Here is a 19,605-nt window from a genome sequence, read left to right on the forward strand (position 1 = left end):
ACCTGGGTGTGTTGGTTGACCACTGGCTGAATATGAGCCAGAAGTGTGCCCAGGTGGCCAAGAAGGGCAATGGCATCCTGGTTTGCATCAAAAATAGTGTGGCCAGCAGGACTAGGGAAGTGATCGTGCCCCTGTACTCGGCACTGGTGAGGCTGCACCTCAAATACTTTGTTCAGTTTTGGGGCCCTCACTACAAGACAGACAGTGAGGTGCTGGAGCGTGTCCAGAGAAGGGCAACGAAGCTGGTGAAGGGTCTAGAGCACAAGTCTGATGAGGAGCGGCTGAGGGAACTGGGGTTGTTTAGCCTGGAGAAAAGGAGGCTGAGGGGAGACCTTATTGCTCTCTACAACTACCTGAAAGGAGGTTGTAGAGAGGTGGGGGTCGGTCTCTTCTCCCAGGTAACAAGTGATAGGATGAGAGGAAATGGCCTCAAGTTGCACCAGGGGAGGTTTAGACTGGATATTAGGAAATTTTACTTCACTGAAAGGGTTGTCCAGCCTTGGAACAGGATGCCCAGGGAAGTGGTTGGGTCGCCATCCCTGGAAGTATTTAAAAGATGTTTGTATGAGGTGCTTAGGGACATGGTGTAGTGGTGGTCTTGGTAGTGTTAGGTTTATGGTTGGACTCGATGATCTTAAAGGTCTCTTCCAACCTATACGATTCTGTGAAGTTCAGGGGAAAAGTTGGTGCAAAACTTGTCACACTGCTCCTGAGCACAAGGAAAGCAGCTGCGACAGAAAGGAGATGAATTACTATTTTTTTTCCTGCAGTGAGTTACCATTGTTAAACATGATGCAGAGCTGGAAAAATCGGCTGAGGAGCTTGGATTTCTCAACACAGGAGCTCCATCAAACTATAGACACCTAGTCTGAAATGTGTTAAAACCCTGCAGTGTATTGTAGCTACCTTTTTTACTTGCGACTCTTTTTATTCCCATGTCTGTAATAGTAGATGGATGTTGTGAGGTTTGGTGATAGGGGTTATTTTCCTTTCAAAAAGGTAGAAGGAAAACTGCAGAGCTGTTGTCCCACAGTACAAGCAGTAGAAGAAGTCATTTTCCAGGTAATAAGTCAATATTAAATAGCTACCATTTTTGACGCATTACTACTAGTACTTCTCATAGGCAATCCAGACTTGCATCATGTAAAGATTTGACTTTTCAATTAACCTTGAGTTGCACTCTGTCATTAACCTGGCTTCAGACCTATAGCATTTGGCCAGACCAATTTGTATAGGGGTGGCAACTGTTACTTGCAATAGCCCTGTTTTGACTGTATAAAGGCAAAGGTGTTTTTGAAACAGGTCATGTCAGCTCCAGGAATTGCCCACATAGACTAAGATTTCAGCCAGTTTGTAAGAATGATCTGTAGATTAGCAGTCTGAGCCACGTCCTCTAGCTTCTTCTCCATTCCTTCTCCTCCATCTTCACATCTTCCTCTTCTTCCCTCTCAAATGCACTGAGCCGTGGCCTGTCTCAGTAGTGTAAAACAGTTGCTGCACTTCTTTCTGGGTTCATGTGACCCTCTCAAGTCCTGCTTCAGGATGCATGGACACTGAATGCAGTCTGACCACACTGGGCAGTTGTGCACTCTGGACAGCTGCCAGCTGCTCTCCTGCTGCTTCAGCAGAAGGCCAGAGTCCCTTGGACATGTACCCTGAAATAATGCCAGAAGCAGCTAACCAATGTGGTCTGAAACATCTTGGATCATATCTGAGAAGGAGGAGGAACACTGTCTCAATTAACAAGTGTAGGATTACAGCTACACAGCAAAAATACCCTCACCCTTTTCCTAAAGTTACTGGGAAAGGTTAACATGGGGTTAAGAAGTGGTATAGCAACAGCACATTGTACATAAATACAAATCAGGGTTAAATCACATTATGGCTGATAGCAAGCATAGCATTTGATTCAGTGTGGATTTTTTAGTGGCTGAAGGGTTGGCATTAAGTGGCTGCATCTCTGCTCTTCAGAAATCTATGAAGATGAAGACTGGAATTCACTAGGGAATTTAGTGTCACTGGGAACAGATCATTAACACTCACCCCCACCTTTTAATCTTGGCTTTCAACAGGACCAGGAAAGACAGAGTTGTGGGGAAAATAGTAACATATAATGAAGCAGACTTGGGGCAGCAAGAATTTTCTGCTTCACTGAGATGTCTCCTGCTGGAGGAATGAATACCAATTCACTCATTACTGTGAACGAAAAGAGTGTGGGGTGAGCTGCAAAAATTGCAGATAGTTGCAGAAAGTTTTTGCAAGTAGTTGCAACTATCTGCAAATAGTTTTTGTTCTACTTTGTGTCAAGATCATCCATGAACCACTTTTTCCAGACTAAGCAATCTATTATTCTATTTGTACTAAGCTGAGTGTTCACAACTTGTTTTGGGTTGTGGGTTTTCTTTTCACCCTAACATTCTGCTTAGAGGTCAGAAACACCAGCATTTGTATTTACTTGAGTTCTGCTTTAACTCTGTGTTGTTGATAACACTCCAGGTTCTACAGCTGAGGTCCAGAGTAAGCTTTCAGCATCCACTCAGCATGGGGATTACCAGCAGCATCCTTTGAATTTTGACCCAAGAAGCAGCAATGGAACAGGAGGAAACACTCAAAGACCAAAGACAGTAAGTAATGGTGGCATTGGTAATAAGCTGATATAGTTGCAATACTAGCAACTTGTTTGTAAGCTGTGATTTTATATATACCCAGGCAGGTTTCATCTGGACAGTAAGTCAAATCCCTTTGAAGATTTATCTTTAAGAGCAAGGTGACCAGTATGTATGGCTAGCAAATAGGAAAAAAAAAAGTTCCAAATGTTCCAAAAATTGACTAAGGAAAGGGGACAGGAGGGAGGTATTTAGTTAGCAATGGTCCAGGAAAGATTTTTTTTGAGTACCATGCCATGGTTGGTGAAACTTTTTATATGTTCCTTAAGCTTTCAGGTGCCTAGCAGATGGAAGGAGAGAATGGCAGACAGGCTGTTACCATGACTAAATGAAGTCTCTTCCTACTTGTCTTCATGCAGCTACAGAAACAAAGGCTGGTCTAGAAGTAAACCTAAATGTGTCTTTAAATCAGTCCAGGGCATTTTAGAAAATGCCACTGAACTGGCAACGTTGAAGTAAGAGAAGAACAACTTATATACAAATCAAAGAGAGGCAGTAATACTCCAGTGCTGTGCATATGTACTTCAACATATTTGGATGCAGTGTTCAATACCAGCTCCAGCCAGTCAATCTGCTAATCCATTTTAGGTACCGGGTGATGCAGATCCTCCTGAGCAAGAGCAGTACTGCATGTCCTCCCTTCACAGACAATGCAGCACAGTACTGAAAGGCAAGAACAATCAAAACTAAAAGGCTTCCTTTTATTGTGGTAACCTTGGAACATCATGGTGCAAAGCATAGCTAAGTGCTTAAAGCAAAAGCATTGGGACTGCTTTCTTAACTGGTTTCCTACTGCAACCTCTGACTACCACATCCTGCCCAATACAGTGCTCTCAACCCCAGAGGTTACTGCCTGTACACTGAACCTTTCATGCCTCTAAAGATGACTCAAGAGTGTCAGAGTCTCTACCTTCCCTAGCACCTTCTCTCCCCTCCCCCTAGAAAGGGGAAGAAGGGCAGCTCCTTGCACAATGCTGCACTAACTAGAAGAAAACAGGAAAAAATGCATAAATTTATCTGCATTTCTCTTGCATGGAAAAAAGCAAGCTTTTATAGCCTAGCCAATAAAGGACTCAAAGTTGTCTTTCAGAGATGTGTCAAATTGTATTGTAGCTTTTTGATGAGTTAGAACACTAACCTATGTGCCTTTTAGCATCCCTGGATGCTTGTGAATGTGAACAATCAAATACCTCAGTACTCTTTTTATAAATAACTAAGACCTAGAATTGAATTCAGGCAACCCTTAACACCATTGCATTGGTTAAACACTGAGTAAAGGAACTCTAACTTGTTAGAAATGCTGCAGTATTTAGAGATAGAGGATTCCTAGAATGAGGGTGACATCCTTCACCATTACTGAAACAAGCTTTATTTCATTCAAGCTTGCTGCTACAACAAAACAAGTCACAATATACTCAGAATGCTGTGGAACCGGTTATCAAATAATATGAGTTCTTTTTAAGGTATGTCTTAAATGAATGACAAGGTGACTGGTCACTATCCAAGGTCAGCTGTCACTTAGAGAAGCCATCAAATGTGATTCTAGCACATTCCAGGAACTAGATGCCAATTTGGAAGTAGAACAATATCATCAGTATGAAGCACTTATGTGCCAGTGCAGCAGTAAAAAGGAAAGGGCTGTCTCAGGCTAATTACAGCTTCTTGATAAAATACTTCAAGTATTATTCAACTTAATACAGCAAACTTCAAAGATGATTTTTGAATGAATGCTATACCCACAGAAGACTACCTTCAAAGAACAGCAGTAACACAAGACTGGTACTATAGGGATAAACAATTGTGGATTGGCTTTCAGTGTTGCAATGTAACAAAAACTTTTCAGTCCTTGACTGCATGCAGTAAATGGATGATTTTCTGGAAGGCATAGCAATTCTAAGCACACCAGGAAGCTCTAGGTTTCCTCCATTTCCATATAGCCTTTCACAGAAACACTACTAAAGTTTCTGCAGTTTCCCATAATATGAGACTGAGTTCTATCAATACTACCTAGTTACACATTCACACTTCATTCACTACCCACAAAAGCATCAAGGTCACGATGTGAAACTACTGAGGTTACTTCACTCAGAGCTGGTTATCATTTTAGTTGGTCTGCAACTACAGAATTGCACACCCTGTCCTCTTGTTCAAACATACTAACAGTTACTCCCTAGCAAATATCCTCCTCTTTCTCATGCAATCAGGAAAGAAATAAGGCTCAGAGCAATACCTTTTTCATGAAGGTCAAAGATCTTAATGTGAAAAGATGCTACAATGTAGGGGTTATTAACAGCCTCCCTGGAACCACAGACTGCAGTCCCTTTTCCACCTTACAGGCTGACATCCAGTATTAGAAGCTTGCTGTTGAAAAGAGGAGCATTAAGCCTTACAGGCTGTTGCAAGTGGAACACTTAAATGCCTTGCTGTTCTTTGGCTTTAAGGGGAGAACAGTGTTAAACTAACATGGAAAACATGACCTCAATGAGATTTCTTTTGGAGACTAAGTTCTTTTGGATTCTAAATCTGAATCAGTACTGTTGCACATAGCAAATGCAAAGTTAATACTGTATTTAGGAGAGCTAACTTAACTCTTCAAACCTTTCCTTCTCCCTCTTTCCCTACAGTGTTTCTCAATTCCTATGGAAAACAGCTCTTAACTCCAGAAAGTGGGCAGACAGTCCCCTCTGGGATTGCTCACATTAAAGAAAGTTTACAAGTAAAATTCCATTCAACAGATTTTATTTATCAATTTGGTTTTGCGATTACAACTGTTTCAGTTTTCTTCCACTGAAGACAAAATACAAACTTTTACAGCAACACTTGCAGAGAACATTCATAAGATAACAGCTTGATATTTGCACAAGTTGGCTTCAAGAAAAAGCCAGATAACTTGAAGAGTCACTACAGTTCAGTGCCTAAAATTGATTTAGTGGCAAATACAACTACAGATCTATAAGCTACCTTCCACTTCAAAACACAAGGCCAAGAAAAACTGCAAGTTGTTATTTCAGGTTTTTTGCTAGTGCACAGCACAGATCAGCTGATACTGCCATTCACAAAGGCAAAGTTTCACTTTCTATAGGTGAGGCACCCAAGCACACGGTGAACATGTATACCCCAGCCTCCCCTCCCCCCAAACAACTGAAAGGGAAACAATCTGAGCCACAACTCTGTAAACTGTGGATTATACCTTGTTGGCAAGGCTAATGAGCAAGCAGTGCATGGCGCAGGTCTTCCAGAACATGACTAAATTGATATAGCACAAGCTTGAGTTTTTCAGATTGGCATCTGTACATGTCAGAGATCCTGGGTTTCCTAAAGTCTTGGAAAGTAGCAATTGCTGGCACCAAGAAAAAATTATTAACTAAGGCAAGGTTTCCCTTCTACCCTTTTAAACAAAACTTGAGGCAAAACATTAAGCAACTTTAAGGCACTTTAAAAATTATTTTTAGTTTGCTTTACCAGCATACTTTATCAGCAACCTAAATCAGTATCAGCATAGCTCATGAATAAGCATTTTAGCAACATTTTACAAGCAACAACTTTTTTGTGGCAATGTCTTCCATGCTACGAAGTGTTCTGTAGCACTTTTCTGCAAGTTTCCCATAAGATAGCCCTTTGAGGCCAAAAAAAATTATATACTAGACATACAGTTTGTTTTGCTGAGCTGAAGGAGAACTCTGTCACACTTCAGAAGAGTGTTTTGCTCATCAAAGCAGAGAATACAAGCTCATGGATATCTTTTTAAACAAATAAATGTAATAAAACAGTTCTGAGATAGGGAAAGGACAGATAAGTGATTTCACAACAAGGCCAAGGATATACCATCTGACCCACAAACATACTGTTGCTGGAAACTGGCTGCTCACTCTGCTGTTTTAATAAACCTGAGCTGATTGTCTTCGTTTTGTTTAGAAAACCAAAAGCTAATGAACTCAAAGACACAGTACTGGTGAGTAACTTCTGCATTTTGTAGCAATTTGAGTTTTCTATGCAGCACAATAAAAACACCACCATTCAAACTAGAAGAACAGAAGAAAGCAACACTGTGCACTTCAAGTTTCCGACTGAAGTGCACTTAATTTGCTTCATGTTTAAGTTCCACTGCCGTGACTATTATCTGCATTAATGCTATCATTTTGTATTGGGTGCCAAATTCCAGTCAAGTCAGAGCTAGTAAGACAGTACTACAGCTCATCCTGAAATTGACGATCAAGGGGTATCATCAAAAGCTATGTATTGTGTTATATCCACCACTCGATTTTATCTTTACTTCCATTTTTCCTGTGGGTTTATTTTCAGTAAGTCAATCTACAAGTCAATCTACATTGGAGATTATGTACCTTTGACACCCAGATCACATGGCTGATCTGGCCAGGGTGGGGGGGGGAACAAAACCAACAAACAAACAACAACTTATTTGGCCAAATAGATTTCCATAACCAGTTCACTGCAGGGTGACACAAACCTGATGCTGGGAAGGGAAAAGAAAAAAGGTGTAGCCCTGGCAGCCCCCCAACTACAGCAATCCTGACTAGGATCAAATCAGCAGATCCTCTGAACTACCCTTAATTGCTCCTTCAGCAAGCAGACATACAGGAGAGTAAAAAAGAAAAAAAAAAAAAAAAACAACCCTGAAATTAATTGCAACGAGTTTAAGAACCATTTGAATAAGAAAAACCTCAGGATTTCCCAAACACCAGTATTTCAAGTATAAATGTAAGTTGCTGCCTTTTTATACAGGGAGTGAACTGAATTTTATCACTAGTTTTATGGTTGGTCTTTGTAGGCCAGAACAAAAGGTAAACAACTTAAAAGCCTCTGTTTGTAGCTGAACATTACTGTACCATGCTCCCTCACCCTCAAACAAGGTCAATAAAGGACAGTTATTTAGTGTAAAAAGTTTTTAAACTGGAATGCTCAAGTCACATGTATTCCATTCTCCTATATAAAGCTAGTACTTAATAGTTTTATTTATCTTTGAGATAGGTGGGACGCTTTTGCAGCCTACTGATTTTTAGTCTTTTAAGGCACTGATCTTCATTACCCCTTTAGAAGGATTACCCCTACATCCCCTCTTCACCCTCAACATTAGTTGGAAAGGGCATAGGATTTCTGTTTGGAATGCAGTATTTTATCAGGCAACCTTTATTCTTGTGTAAAAAAAAAAAAAATCTATGGGTTATGTTACTCTGTTAAGACACTATCTACTTCTACAATTTTGTTCATCTTTCTCGCAGCACGCTAAAAGAGCCACAAGCTAGTATAAATGCTACCTCACTCCCTGAAGTCAGTCACCAATAATTCACATCTTGATAAAACTGAAGGGAGACTGTATCAAATGTTGATTAGATTAGCCTTCACAATAAGTCATCATGAGATTGTCTACTCAAGACAGTGTTGCCACTGAATAAGAATCTCTGAACGTCTACATTTGGCATATCAAAAAAAAGGTCCCACAGCAGCAGCCACTAAAGGAAAATAAGAGAGCCATTAGAACCCATGCAGCATATTGCAAGTAATCCCGTTGAAGAGATTCGTATCACCTCTTGCCAAGTATAAGGTTGCAAAAATATTATTTTAAAGTCTTCTTTTAGAGATTTAAAGGATATTATGAACTGCTGTCTTCCATGAGCAACAGAAAATATTTTGGTTCAGTGAACTACAGGTGTTGGGCTACTAGTCCATTATAAAGCGGCAGGTCCTAAAGCGTGTGATAGTTTCGGTCTTTCGACTTGCAGAATTTGTACAGAAAGAAAACAACAGCCTGCAGACCCAGAACAAGGACAATTCCACCTATGAAACTTGCAGCATCAAACGTAGATTTGCGCGAAGAAGGTGTAGGAGTCACAGTAGCATTTGTACCTGTTAAACACCACATTAAGAGTTTGTGAGTGCACAATGCTCATGATAGTTTTACAGATTTTACTATTGGCTTCCTTGTATTAAGATTACTCAAAACATCCAAATGCCAATAAGAAAACAAAAAATAATCAAAAGCAAAAGACATGTCAGCAGCTGCACTTAGATTAGTGATACTGAAATCCTGATTAAACACTGTTTGTACAAGGCTAGAGCTATTTATAGCCAAACCGCTCTGGACCTCAATACTGAGCAAGTCCCAGCTGGACTTTATTCGTACTTCAAAAAGCCAAAGCTTAGTACATTATTGATATGCTCACATTCAAAACACATTTTCCAGTCTCTGCGGCTTGCTCCAGTTTTTTTGCTTAAATTAAAATTAAATTATTATCTTCCATCTACTGTACTTTACCCCAAGAGTTATGCTTAAAGAAATCAGCTGAAGACACAACACATATGAATCTGGAAGTAACAGCCATCTCTTGATGGCTAGTTTTAAAGAGCTTTACTTCATGAGAGCTTTTAATGAAATAGCATGCTCAGGACTGATGCTGAAATAAAATACTTCAGCTTATTCCCATTCCTGTAGCCCAATCTTTTTTTTTTTAATAGGTATCCCGTTATTATGCTGCAAGTGAAAAACAAAATACCACCTCCACTCAGATAAGTGAGTTAACAAGTGACTTCCAGCTACACTATTAAAAGCAGCCAGCTGATTTCGTCTGACCAACATGTTTCTGACTTCTAATATCTCACCAACTAGCTCTGTTTCTCAGGGTATTACTTTGCTACACACATATATCACCTTAACAAAATTAGACGTGCCATAAAGTTAGAAGTGACAACAGCAGATATACCAATACTACTTTAATGTTGTCACTTAGTAAGTCTTTCAAGATAATGCTTTTAAAACAACACTAATTTCTAAGTATTTTATGCTTTAATTATACTAGTAGTAGCAGTTACCTGGAATACTGGTTGTTGTGGTAGCTGAAGTAGTGGCAGTTGTAGGTAGAGGAGCATGTGTAGTTACATTGGTGATGTTAGCTGTTTGAGAGAAGACAGCATGTACATACCATAAGTTTCACGAGCAAAGTCTGCAAGCACTGAAGTTCTCATGTAAATGATTTGTCTTGTTTTGCTTAAACAAGGATAAGCTTTGACCTCAGACTGTACCCCACACAATTTAGATGGTCAGCTGCATGGCATTACACCAAGTTTCTGCAATAAGGATTTTTTTTAAACTTGCATACCATCATTATCCAAATATTTCAAGGTTCTCCACAGATCAGACAGTGATTCTTTGTTCAGACCAAAACGCTTTTCTTTCAAGCACTAATATAAATGCTGGTATTTGAATAAGAATCAAGACAGCTGCTTCAAGACAACTGAGAATCTGCATCAAGGCAGAGGACTTTCATTAAACAGCCCTTAAAATCAGTATTTATTGTACTAAAGAAGTACTTAATGTAGTATCTCTAGACAGGGAGATATGCACTTACAGGATAGCAAAACTTCCTGTTTCTCCCTCTGTCCCCAAAATACTAACTGTGAATGACATAATTGGAATATGCAAACATTCACCTGTAGCTAAACTGTCCCCTAAAAGCCCTTCCGTTATCAAGCCAGAACACTGGGTCTCTGACCACCTCCCCCCCCGATTAGTATTACTAAAAATTAATCAGTATTCCACTATGTGCCTGGGACAAGTGCCAACATTCGTAGGTTTATTCAAAGCTACACGTCACCCTACTGTACATTAGGTTGTTCCAAGCCTAATCAAGTACCAACTCGTTAGCTCCCAGCTCCCTTAAGCAGCAGATGCTTTTAAAGATGAGTTGTTTTTTTAAGAACTTCACTGTTAAGATGGCAGCACGCTTAAGAACAGAAATTTTTTAACTGGGCAACAACAACAAAAAAATCGAACTCATAACTCATGATTAGTGGAAATGACTAATCAAATTCAAACAATTACCACTAAGCCAACTGTTAATTCTATTGGAAAGAAGCATTTTCTCTGTTAGAGTTTTATAAAAGCCACTCCCGCCAAACCTCAGGACCATTTACATATTCCATACATCAGATGTTTAGTAGTCATGCTACTACACTGATCTGCGGAAAAAGCTCTTGTCCTTTATTTTATTCACCAGTTCCTAGTTTACTGCCATTCTGTGTTCAGTGGTACTGTATTACCTATAGTAGTATGAGCTGTGGTAACATTGGAAGGCGCTGTGGTAACATTGGAAGGTGCTGTGGTAACATTGGAAGGCGCTGTGGTAACATTGGAAGGCGCTGTGGTAACATTGGAAGGCGCTGTGGTAACATTGGAAGGCGCTGTGGTACCTCCAGGAGCTATGGAAGAATAGTTACGTTAAAGAGATTAATGACAGTATTTAACTAAAAAAACAAAAAAAACAACCAACCAAAATCCAAAAAAACAACCAAACAGAAAAACCCAAATAAGCAAGCAAAAAAAACAAAACAACAGCAGCAGGCTGAGTTTTAGGGGATTCATATAGCACCAAGTTCTATTGTAGTTTTGGTTTGAAATTACAAACCAGTTGAATGATCAATCCACCACACTAACAGCAAAAGGTGCACAAGTGGATGCATGAAAAACCTTGTCACAGGCAGCCCAATCAAGCCAGTGTTCAACTGGCAACTCAAGATTCCTCAAAGCAAACAGAAGGGAGAAGAGTCCTATTGTACAAGCATAAACTGCGCATGCTTTACACAATAGGAAACTAGGTATTCGGTACTGCTTCCCAACTTCACTGCAACTAAAATTGAACCTGACCTATCAAGTTCAGCTAGGAATCAGAGCGGTTAGACAGCTGAAGCAGTACGGGGGGAAAACCAAGACATCCTCAAGAATTTGAAAGTTTAGCTAAAGCTTTCTGTTCTGAGAGCTGTTGCTGGTTGTAGGTGCTTTCAGCTTCAGCATGTGCTGTAAGAAAAAAACCTGTGAAGCCTTCTGCAACTTAGTGCATTAACTGAATTAATCACACATGGACGGCTTATCCAAACTGTTGCTTAATCATACACTGATACATAGCAAGCTTCCTGCCGAAATACCATTATGTCCAGAAGCCTTTAATGCTCATGGTCATTCAAATGTGGTTATTTACATTTTGAAACAGTTCAGCATGGTGGGAAACCAGAGCCGACCGTTTCTGCAGATACAGGCTGGATATATCAGAAGTTATAATCTCTCAGGTCCCACTTGCATCAAGTCAGTTTAGGTCCACCTTAATGTTTTTCCACGTCAATCCCCAAATGTAGTCCTGAGCCATGACACTGTAAGAGGTGATAAGGTATACAGGTTCCTCACACACCAACAAAGATCCTCTACTAAAGGTGACAATTAAGTTTCCTTGAATATGCAGAAGCTAAAACACAACCACATTATAATGTCACTACAAGTTTAACATGAACAGATTGCAGAAATTCTATCCGTAGATATAGAACAAGGCATTGTAACAGCATGCTCTCTTTGGAAAGCACTAAAAAATGGTACTTTTTACACTCCTGATTAAGAAGTGATTGTTACAATTTTAGAAACAACAAAGAAATCCAAGCCAAGCAGAATTATTTCTGACTGGCTGCACCACAAGATAGCCCATAGCAGCGTGGAAGCTTCATCTCTGTTGGTGTGAGGTAGCCTCTTTAGCAGCACTGTTGAACTCACCTAGACGAGAGCATTAAGAATTTTCATTTGCTGTTCTAGATCTTGAAACCAGAAAATCCTATTTTGAAGTCCATTTCTTGTCAGCTTTCAGAAAAACTAAAATTGGGGGGCTTTCACAAAAGTGAAATTCAAGATTTAATCCAAATTATTCATATCCTGCAAATCTGCTTTGCACAGCAAGCACAAATTAATGAAAGGCTGAAGTAGATATGCAACTGAGCACATTCCTAGCATGAAGGGTTCACCTTATGCAGTTCTATAACTCAGACCCTGAACTTCAGGACTGCATGAAGAGCTGTGCTAGTTAACAATTAAATGTGGAGGGTTCATAAGATTTTCCTATTTCCTGCACCTCAGATGAAGCAATGGGCTTAGCAGGTGGAATTTTTTTGTTGAATATGATGCTTACTGTCTTGAGGATGCTGACAAGTTCCTTAGGATATGCCATATCTAGTAGGAAACATCACCCATTTTAATCTAAGAAACCAAGGCAGTAGCCAGAGACACGTGTCTAGTAAAATATGTCAGGCTTCTTGAAACAGCAACAGTAAGTAGTTAACTGAATGCACAACAAAATTGTCTATTCAGCATCACATATCATACGTTTAAGCAGGAAGCAAAGGGCTTATTTACATACTTGTACATGCTTATGTAAATTGTAGAAGGCATATTAACAAAGGTCAACCGATGAAGGAGTTGTAAATGCCACTGCTTCACATTAAACAATGTGAAAGCTGAATATCTAAATACTTACAAGAACACCGTTCTTCAGTTTTACAGTTGTTGTATTTTGAATTCAATTCTGTTTCATTTACACACAAGTCTTCTGTCAGAAAAGGAGACAAAAATATTTACAGCAGCAGAACTTTAAAGTGTTTGAGACATAGTTCCTAAATACTAATAACTGTTCTTAGGACAAACTAAACACCATCTTCTAGCCAGGACAACAGGAAAGCCACTTCAATATGCAGGACTTCAGTATTATATTAATAATTAGAAGTTACAAAATTTTTAGTATTTTCTTTCACTACAGTTACTCTACCACTCAAATCAACACTTAAGCAATACTTATAAATGGTTATGCCCTATTTCACAGTAACAGTATAGCTTGATATTTTTCCTTCATAGCCTATAAAATTAGACAGTATTTCTACTATTTGTAGCATTTTTCAAGCTAAACATTTTGCATCTCTATAGTAGCATCATAAAAAAAATCTTACTGTCTTAAATTCTACATGCAAGCAAAACTTAGTTCCAGCTTTTCAAACAGATCCTTGACCTTGAAATTGTTGAAGACATCAGTTTCTTATTCTCTGCCTGCACACCTTTCTCCCATGACTCAGATTTCAACCTCTCCCTCAAAGAAGTTACACAGATCTCTTGGGTGTTTGCAGTATGTGCCTGTTGGTCAGACAACACGTGCAGAATTCAAAACAAGAGCTTCTTGAAGGACACTCTTGTACTGGACAAGTTACATACAAAATTCTTTTCATTGGTTCCGAAGCATCTTAGACTTCGTATATAACCTTTCTCGGTCATTGACAATCAAGTGTTACAAAATCACTATTACAGTCAAGCCATTCTCTCCTCTTACTCTGTTTCCACCTCAGATAAGAAGTGCAAGTAATCCACCTGAGGACCACTTATGTAGTCTTTGGACCACTTATGTATGACTTCGTCAACATCAACTTCATCTCCAGGACTGCGTACCAGAAGACACCTAAATGTAGTTACATCCAACTCTCCTACAATGGGAAAAACACGGCTCTGAATGAGACCAGCTAATACTTCTTTGGTTCTGTCATGTTCCCTTCAGTGGGTTGCAATTCTTAGTTTTAGGAACATTACTCTTACGTAATCTTATTTAATGGACTCCTCTCCCTTATTGCACTTTAGTTCAGGAGTAGTGGCTGTGACAAAACCTCAAAAGGGACTGAAGCACAGGGATGCGTCTGCATGTCAGAATCCACTCACGACTCCTTAACAGCAAACACAAGTGACTAGTTTGTTCTAAAAACATTCTGAACCATCTGGAAAACATTAGCTTATCAACAGCACAGATTTAAATTGGAAGTCTTAAAAATCTGGAATTATTTTGAACATATTCAGCCGTCTCCACATCAGAACTTGAAATGTTTAACAACAGATACAACTTATGAGTTAATGCTCCATTATGTTATCAAACAGAACAGTATATTTGTGTAATGAACATTAATACAGATGAAGCAGGTCTAGCTGGATTTAAGGTTCTGCATGGCATAGTAATGATCTGCACTGTGTAGTCCTCCTTACGTTCACATTTGATCCACTTGCAGCCTGCTACATTTGTGTCACCACCAATACACAAACTGCAGTTAGAAAGGGATTCACAGATGCCTAAAAAAAAAAAAAAAAAAAAAAAGCATCGATTAGGACAAAATTACCACTGTCAAAAGAGCAACTTCACCCACAGAAACAACTCTTAGATCTGTATCTCCCCATATGTACATCTCCCAGGTTAAGGCACAATCCTTCTCACTGAATTAACTACAACTGAAAGCTACAACTTACGAATGCATTTGACAAGACACAAATACATTTCCCTCCAGACACTACTGATACTCTGAAACCAGACCCCACATGTACACCAAGATTATGCCTCATGCAACCTCTAACTATAGTAAACTCACATAATAGAGGATATACTACACTAGTGAAGTTACCGGCCAGTTGGCGGCCGGTCACAAGCGGTGTCCCCCAGGGCTCTGTGCTGGGGCCAGTTCTGTTTAATATCCTTATCAATGATCTGGATGAAGGGATCGAGTGCACCCTCAGTAAGTTTGCAGATGATCCCAAGTTGTGCGGGACTGTTGATCTGCTTGAGGGTAGGAAGGCTCTGCAGAGGGATCTGGACAGGCTGGATCAATGGGCCGAGGTCAATTGTATGGGGTTCAACAAGGCCAAGTGCAAGGTCCTGCACTTGGGCCACAGCAACCCCATGCAACGCTACAGGCTTGGGGAAGAGTGGCTGGAAAGCTGCCTGGCAGAAAAGGACCTGGGGGTGTTGGTTGACAGCCGCCTGAATATGAGCCAGCAGTGTGCCCAGGTGGCCAAGAAAGCCAATGGCATCCTGGCTTGCATCAAAAATAGCGTGGCCAGCAGGACTAGGGAAGTGATTGTCCCCCTGTACTCGGCACTGGTGAGGCTGCACCTCAAATACTGTGTTCAGTTTTGGGGCCCTCACTACAAGACAGACAGTGAGGTGCTGGAGCGTGTCCAGAGAAGGGCAACGAAGGTGGTGAAGGGTCTAGAGCACAAGTCTGATGAGGAGCGGCTGAGGGAACTGGGGTTGTTTAGCCTGGAGAAAAGGAGGCTGAGGGGAGACCTTATTGCTCTCTACAACTACCTGACAGGAGGTTGTAGAGAGGTGGGGGTCGGTCTCTTCTCCCAGGTAACAAGTGATAGGACAAGAGGAAATGGCCCCAAGTTGCACCAGGGGAGGTTTAAACTGGATATTAGGAAATTTTACTTCACTGAAAGGGTTGTCCAGCCTTGGAACAGGCTGCCCAGGGAAGTGGTTGGGTCGCCATCCCCGGAGGTATTTAAAAGACGTTTGGATGAGGTGCTTAGGGACATGGTGTAGTGGTGGTCTTGGTAGTGTTAGGTTTACGGTTGGACTCGATCTTAAAGGTCTTTTCCAACCTATACGATTCTGTGATTCTGTGAAAGTCCACCAAATTAATTTTGCAGAAGTTCATTGAAACCTTAGATGGTAAGAGCTTTATTCCTTTCAATTACATTTTTCCCTTTAGGTAATACAGCCAGCTATAAACAACCCTACAGTAGAAAGGAACCAAAGTGTGGGAAACAAAGACAAGAACCTAGAGGACTTCGTACACAAATGCGAAAGAAAGTCAATCTATTCATATTTTGATTACAGCAGACCTAAGCAGTCAAGCTGCTTTTTTATGTCAATCTCAGTCAAACATTGTTGCCTTAAAACCACAATGACAACACATCCACTATCTGCATCAAATGAGATCTTCTCCCAGTCTACAATTTTACTGCATTAGTTTTAATTGACTTACTCATACAGCCATCTTGCTCAGAAAACCCACATACAACCCACAACTCCTTACGCCGCATAGTCTCCAGCACATTTCACATCATATCCACCCACGCCAGGCACCTCTGGATGACCTTTCACTTCTCTCAGCTCTGCTCCCTAGTGATGGGAACACTGCTGTTCACAGATCTTTGGCAATCAGCATGGTAATTTACATCTCAAGATAACAACTACAAATGCATTAACTAACTGCAGTATTCTCATAATTTGAATTAAGCCTGAATCTGCCTGGCCTTTCTCTTGGTTATGGTAGGATCAGGCTAGAAATATTGGTGCTATTTCTTCACTTTCAAGAAATATAAGAAGATATGAGAAGACCTTTGTTGGTTTGCATCAGTGAGGTATGCAAAAGACTTGCCCTGTTCCCTTGAGAAATAAGGCACTTAAACCACTTCAAGAGCTATACGACAGTTTCTGGATAACAGATTTCAGAAGGAAAAAAAGAAGAGTCATTTATTATTCTGGGTATACATCTGAAGAACAATCGCAGCACGCAAAACACTCACTTCTGACAAATGAACAACGTTCACTTTTTTAAATTCCTCACTGGTACACAGAAAATTTAGCACAGTACATCTGTGGAGACAGGAGGGCAGTCAGTGCAGCCAGCTAATACCAGGTGCACTAGGACTTTAGTTTACTTTCAGAACAGCTTTCCAGGACTAGCATGGGGGAGAAACAGATTTGCAAGAGTAAAGGATCAAGAAGACGTTTTTATCACACCAAAAGATTTCAAGAATGAGCTGTTAACTTCAGAATCAGCGGCAGATTGTCAGATGTTCTCCCAATGCTACTCCTGCTGTGAAAGGCTCTCTTAGGGTCTTTATATGGGATAGCAGCAAGCTCCCCAGCTCTCCCCATCAGCAGATGCCTGCTCTTCACTGAAAAAACGACTCTGGTACCACGAACTCAGCTCTTAAGCGTAGGCAAGCTCACGCTTCCTCCCAGGATAAACCTGTCTGTTGTACTGGCTCTTACACAGGGTAAGGTTGGATATTCATTTGCCTTACACTTGAGGAGGAAACCTGGTAACACTAACAGAAGCCTGTCCTGCTGGACCAACACTGCCCTCTCCCGCTGCACCGGAGAGGTTGTTAACCGCTGAGTCTTGGCAGCCCTCAGGCAGCTCACGGCTCCGACAGGGTGCCCGATATTGGCCTACATCACGTCGTCGGTCGTAGGGCTGTCGTGGAATTCTAGAAGGGCTGAAGCAGAGATTACGGGACAGCTTCACACGTAGCTGCACCCAGCGCCACCATGCAATGCGGCCAAAGAACATTAAAGTACTTCCAGAACAACTGCTGTCCTTAGCTTTTTGGGGCATGCGGCACATTTTGTGGTTCTTGGCCACGTAAACACTTTCGCAAATAGCTCACAGAGCCAGAAAGATTAGACAAACCCACAGGATGAATACCGACGCTAACATCAGGATAACGAACAACCGGCAGCAGTGACAGAACAGCATTGCTTACATAAGCAACCCCCACAATTTGACCTGTACTAAGTTTGCAAGAAACAAACACGCCGCGTACATTTGACCGGACACACAGCTACCCACTGCTGCTCATCTGCTGCATACGAAGGGGGATACTGCAGGTGGCGTCAAACCGTGCTAACGGATGTCACACCGCACGCACCCGAATACTCCCCAGCGAGGGGAGAAACGAAAGCGAGAAGAGAGAAGCGGGCACAAAGCTCGGCGGGCTGCGGCCAAGGCGCCGAGGGCAGCAGCGCTGCTGCCGTGCGGAAGCGGTGGCGGCCGAGCTGCGAGGGAGCGCAGGGCGGCTCCCCCCTAGACTTACACCCCGGGCGGCCGGCACCGCGGTGCACCCCCGCGCCGGGCGCGGAGGGTCGATCGGTCGGCCGCCCGGGCGGGCTCGGTGCGCGGAGCCCGCCCCGCTCCCCCCCGACGCCGGACAACGGGCGGGGCGCGAGCGCGGGAGGAGGAGGGGCTGCCCCGTCAGCAACTGTCGAGGGGGTGGGGGGGTGTCGCGAGGCACTCACCAACGGTCGCGGCGCCGTTGTCGGCCGCGCGCGCCCAGCGGCTCTGCGCGGCCCCCGCGGCCAGCCCGCAGAGGCAGGCCAGGCAGAGGGCGGTAAGGGGGAGCGCGGGTATCCGGCCCATGGCGGCGGCGGCGGCGGCGACAGTGGTGGCGCGGCAGCGGCGGCGAAGCGAGGAGTGGCGGCTCCCGCTCGTCAGCACTTCCCTTCGCCCCGCTCCCCTCCCGCTGCCTCCGCGCACCCTCTGAGCGCCGTCGCCCCGCCCCCCGGCGTCACCAGAGCGCCACCGCCGCGGGCTGGCACCGCCCCCTCCCCCGCGCGGGCCGGCCGGAGCGACCGGGACGGTGGCGCGGTTCCGTACAGCCTCCCCGCCATCTGACGGGTAATGGCACAGACCCCGCCGTGGCGCGGCGTTTCTTTCCCACGTGACCTCGCCGCCCCGAGGGAGCGTTTCCCGCGCGTCACGGGCTGCCCGGCCGCCTCCCCACCCCCACGGAGGCCCCGCCCCCCGCTGGGGCCGCAGAGCGGCGGCCGCTGATTGGCTCGGAGCGCGGCGGAGGGCGGGGATGGGGCGAGGGCGGTCTCCCCTCCCACCCCCTTCCCCTCCCCCCCCCCCAGGCGCCGTGCGTGAGGGGAGGAGCGGGGGCGGTGCAGCTGGCGGCCGTTGTTTTTTCCCGCTCCCGTGGGCGCCTGCGTGGGCGAACGGCCGCTCGGGAGGGTCCCACCGGCAGATACTAGCCGCCCGGGGAGGACCGGCCGCGGCGTGGCCCCTCTCCCTCCTTTGCGGGACGGCTGCTGGCCATGGCAGCCTACGCCCTCCGGCCGCTCCAACGGCGGGCGGGAGCGGTCTGGCGGTGCGGGAGGAGGCCGAGAGAGCTCGCGGCAGAGGGGTTTGCGATCCTCCGTGTTGCCCAGGCCTGGCTTCTCCTGACTTGGGGGATGCCGGGGGCCAGCTGCTCGCCGCTCCGTAGCCCGACCCTGGCTCACAGGTCTGCAGCCAGTCGTCTGAGCTGCCGCGACTTTCCCTGAAGTTGCTGAGGCAGAACTGCACCCGCCTCGTTAACCCTGCTCGCATGGCACCTCGGGCACCAGCTCTTGGGCCCCTGCCAACTGCAGTATAGTTTTTTGCGGTGGATTTCTCTCACGGAGCGATTTTCACTGGTGTGAGTTTCACCTCTTTCCCCACCCCTTTTCTACCCTGAAAAAACTTAGCGAATAGTATGTAATAGTAGCTTAAATAAATATTATTTAATGGTAATCACACATGAAGCTTAACAGAGTGC

General features: G+C 43.4%; 2 protein-coding genes across 2 annotated transcripts in view; one reads left to right on the top strand and one right to left on the bottom strand.

Annotated features, from left to right (window-relative positions):
* LOC140649874 (coiled-coil domain-containing protein 162-like) overlaps positions 1-2,660 on the top strand; it is a 28,187-nt gene extending 25,527 nt beyond the window's left edge. The window contains exon 12 of the mRNA XM_072857711.1: positions 2,497-2,660. Within this exon, the coding sequence (XP_072713812.1) occupies positions 2,497-2,660 (164 nt within the window). The remainder of the gene's footprint in view (positions 1-2,496) is intronic.
* A 2,734-nt stretch (positions 2,661-5,394) lies between these two features.
* CD164 (CD164 molecule) lies at positions 5,395-19,397 on the bottom strand. Its single transcript, XM_072857712.1, has 6 exons — positions 18,326-19,397; positions 14,509-14,592; positions 12,971-13,042; positions 10,722-10,880; positions 9,495-9,575; positions 5,395-8,531 (listed from the first exon to the last, which is right to left on the bottom strand). Exons 1-6 carry the CDS (start codon positions 19,395-19,397, stop codon positions 8,371-8,373), a joined length of 1,629 nt encoding a protein of 542 aa, XP_072713813.1. The 3' UTR covers positions 5,395-8,370.
* Positions 19,398-19,605: the final 208 nt, after the last annotated feature.

The sequence above is a fragment of the Ciconia boyciana genome, chromosome 3, assembly GCF_034638445.1.
Source record: "Ciconia boyciana chromosome 3, ASM3463844v1, whole genome shotgun sequence".
Lineage (NCBI taxonomy): Eukaryota > Metazoa > Chordata > Aves > Ciconiiformes > Ciconiidae > Ciconia > Ciconia boyciana.

What these genes read in the sequence shown, in the direction of transcription:
- CD164 (XM_072857712.1), bottom strand. Translation starts at nt 19,397, where the DNA reads ATGCGAGCAGGGTTAACGAGGCGGGTGCAGTTCTGCCTCAGCAACTTC. An exon ending in CAACGGCGCCGCGACCGTTG is followed by an intron (nt 14,593 to 18,325) that starts GTGAGTGCCTCG and finishes TTTTTTTTTTAG; the next exon opens with GCATCTGTGAATCCCTTTCT. An exon ending in AACTGAAGAACGGTGTTCTT is followed by an intron (nt 10,881 to 12,970) that starts GTAAGTATTTAG and finishes ATTCTTCCATAG; the next exon opens with CTCCTGGAGGTACCACAGCG.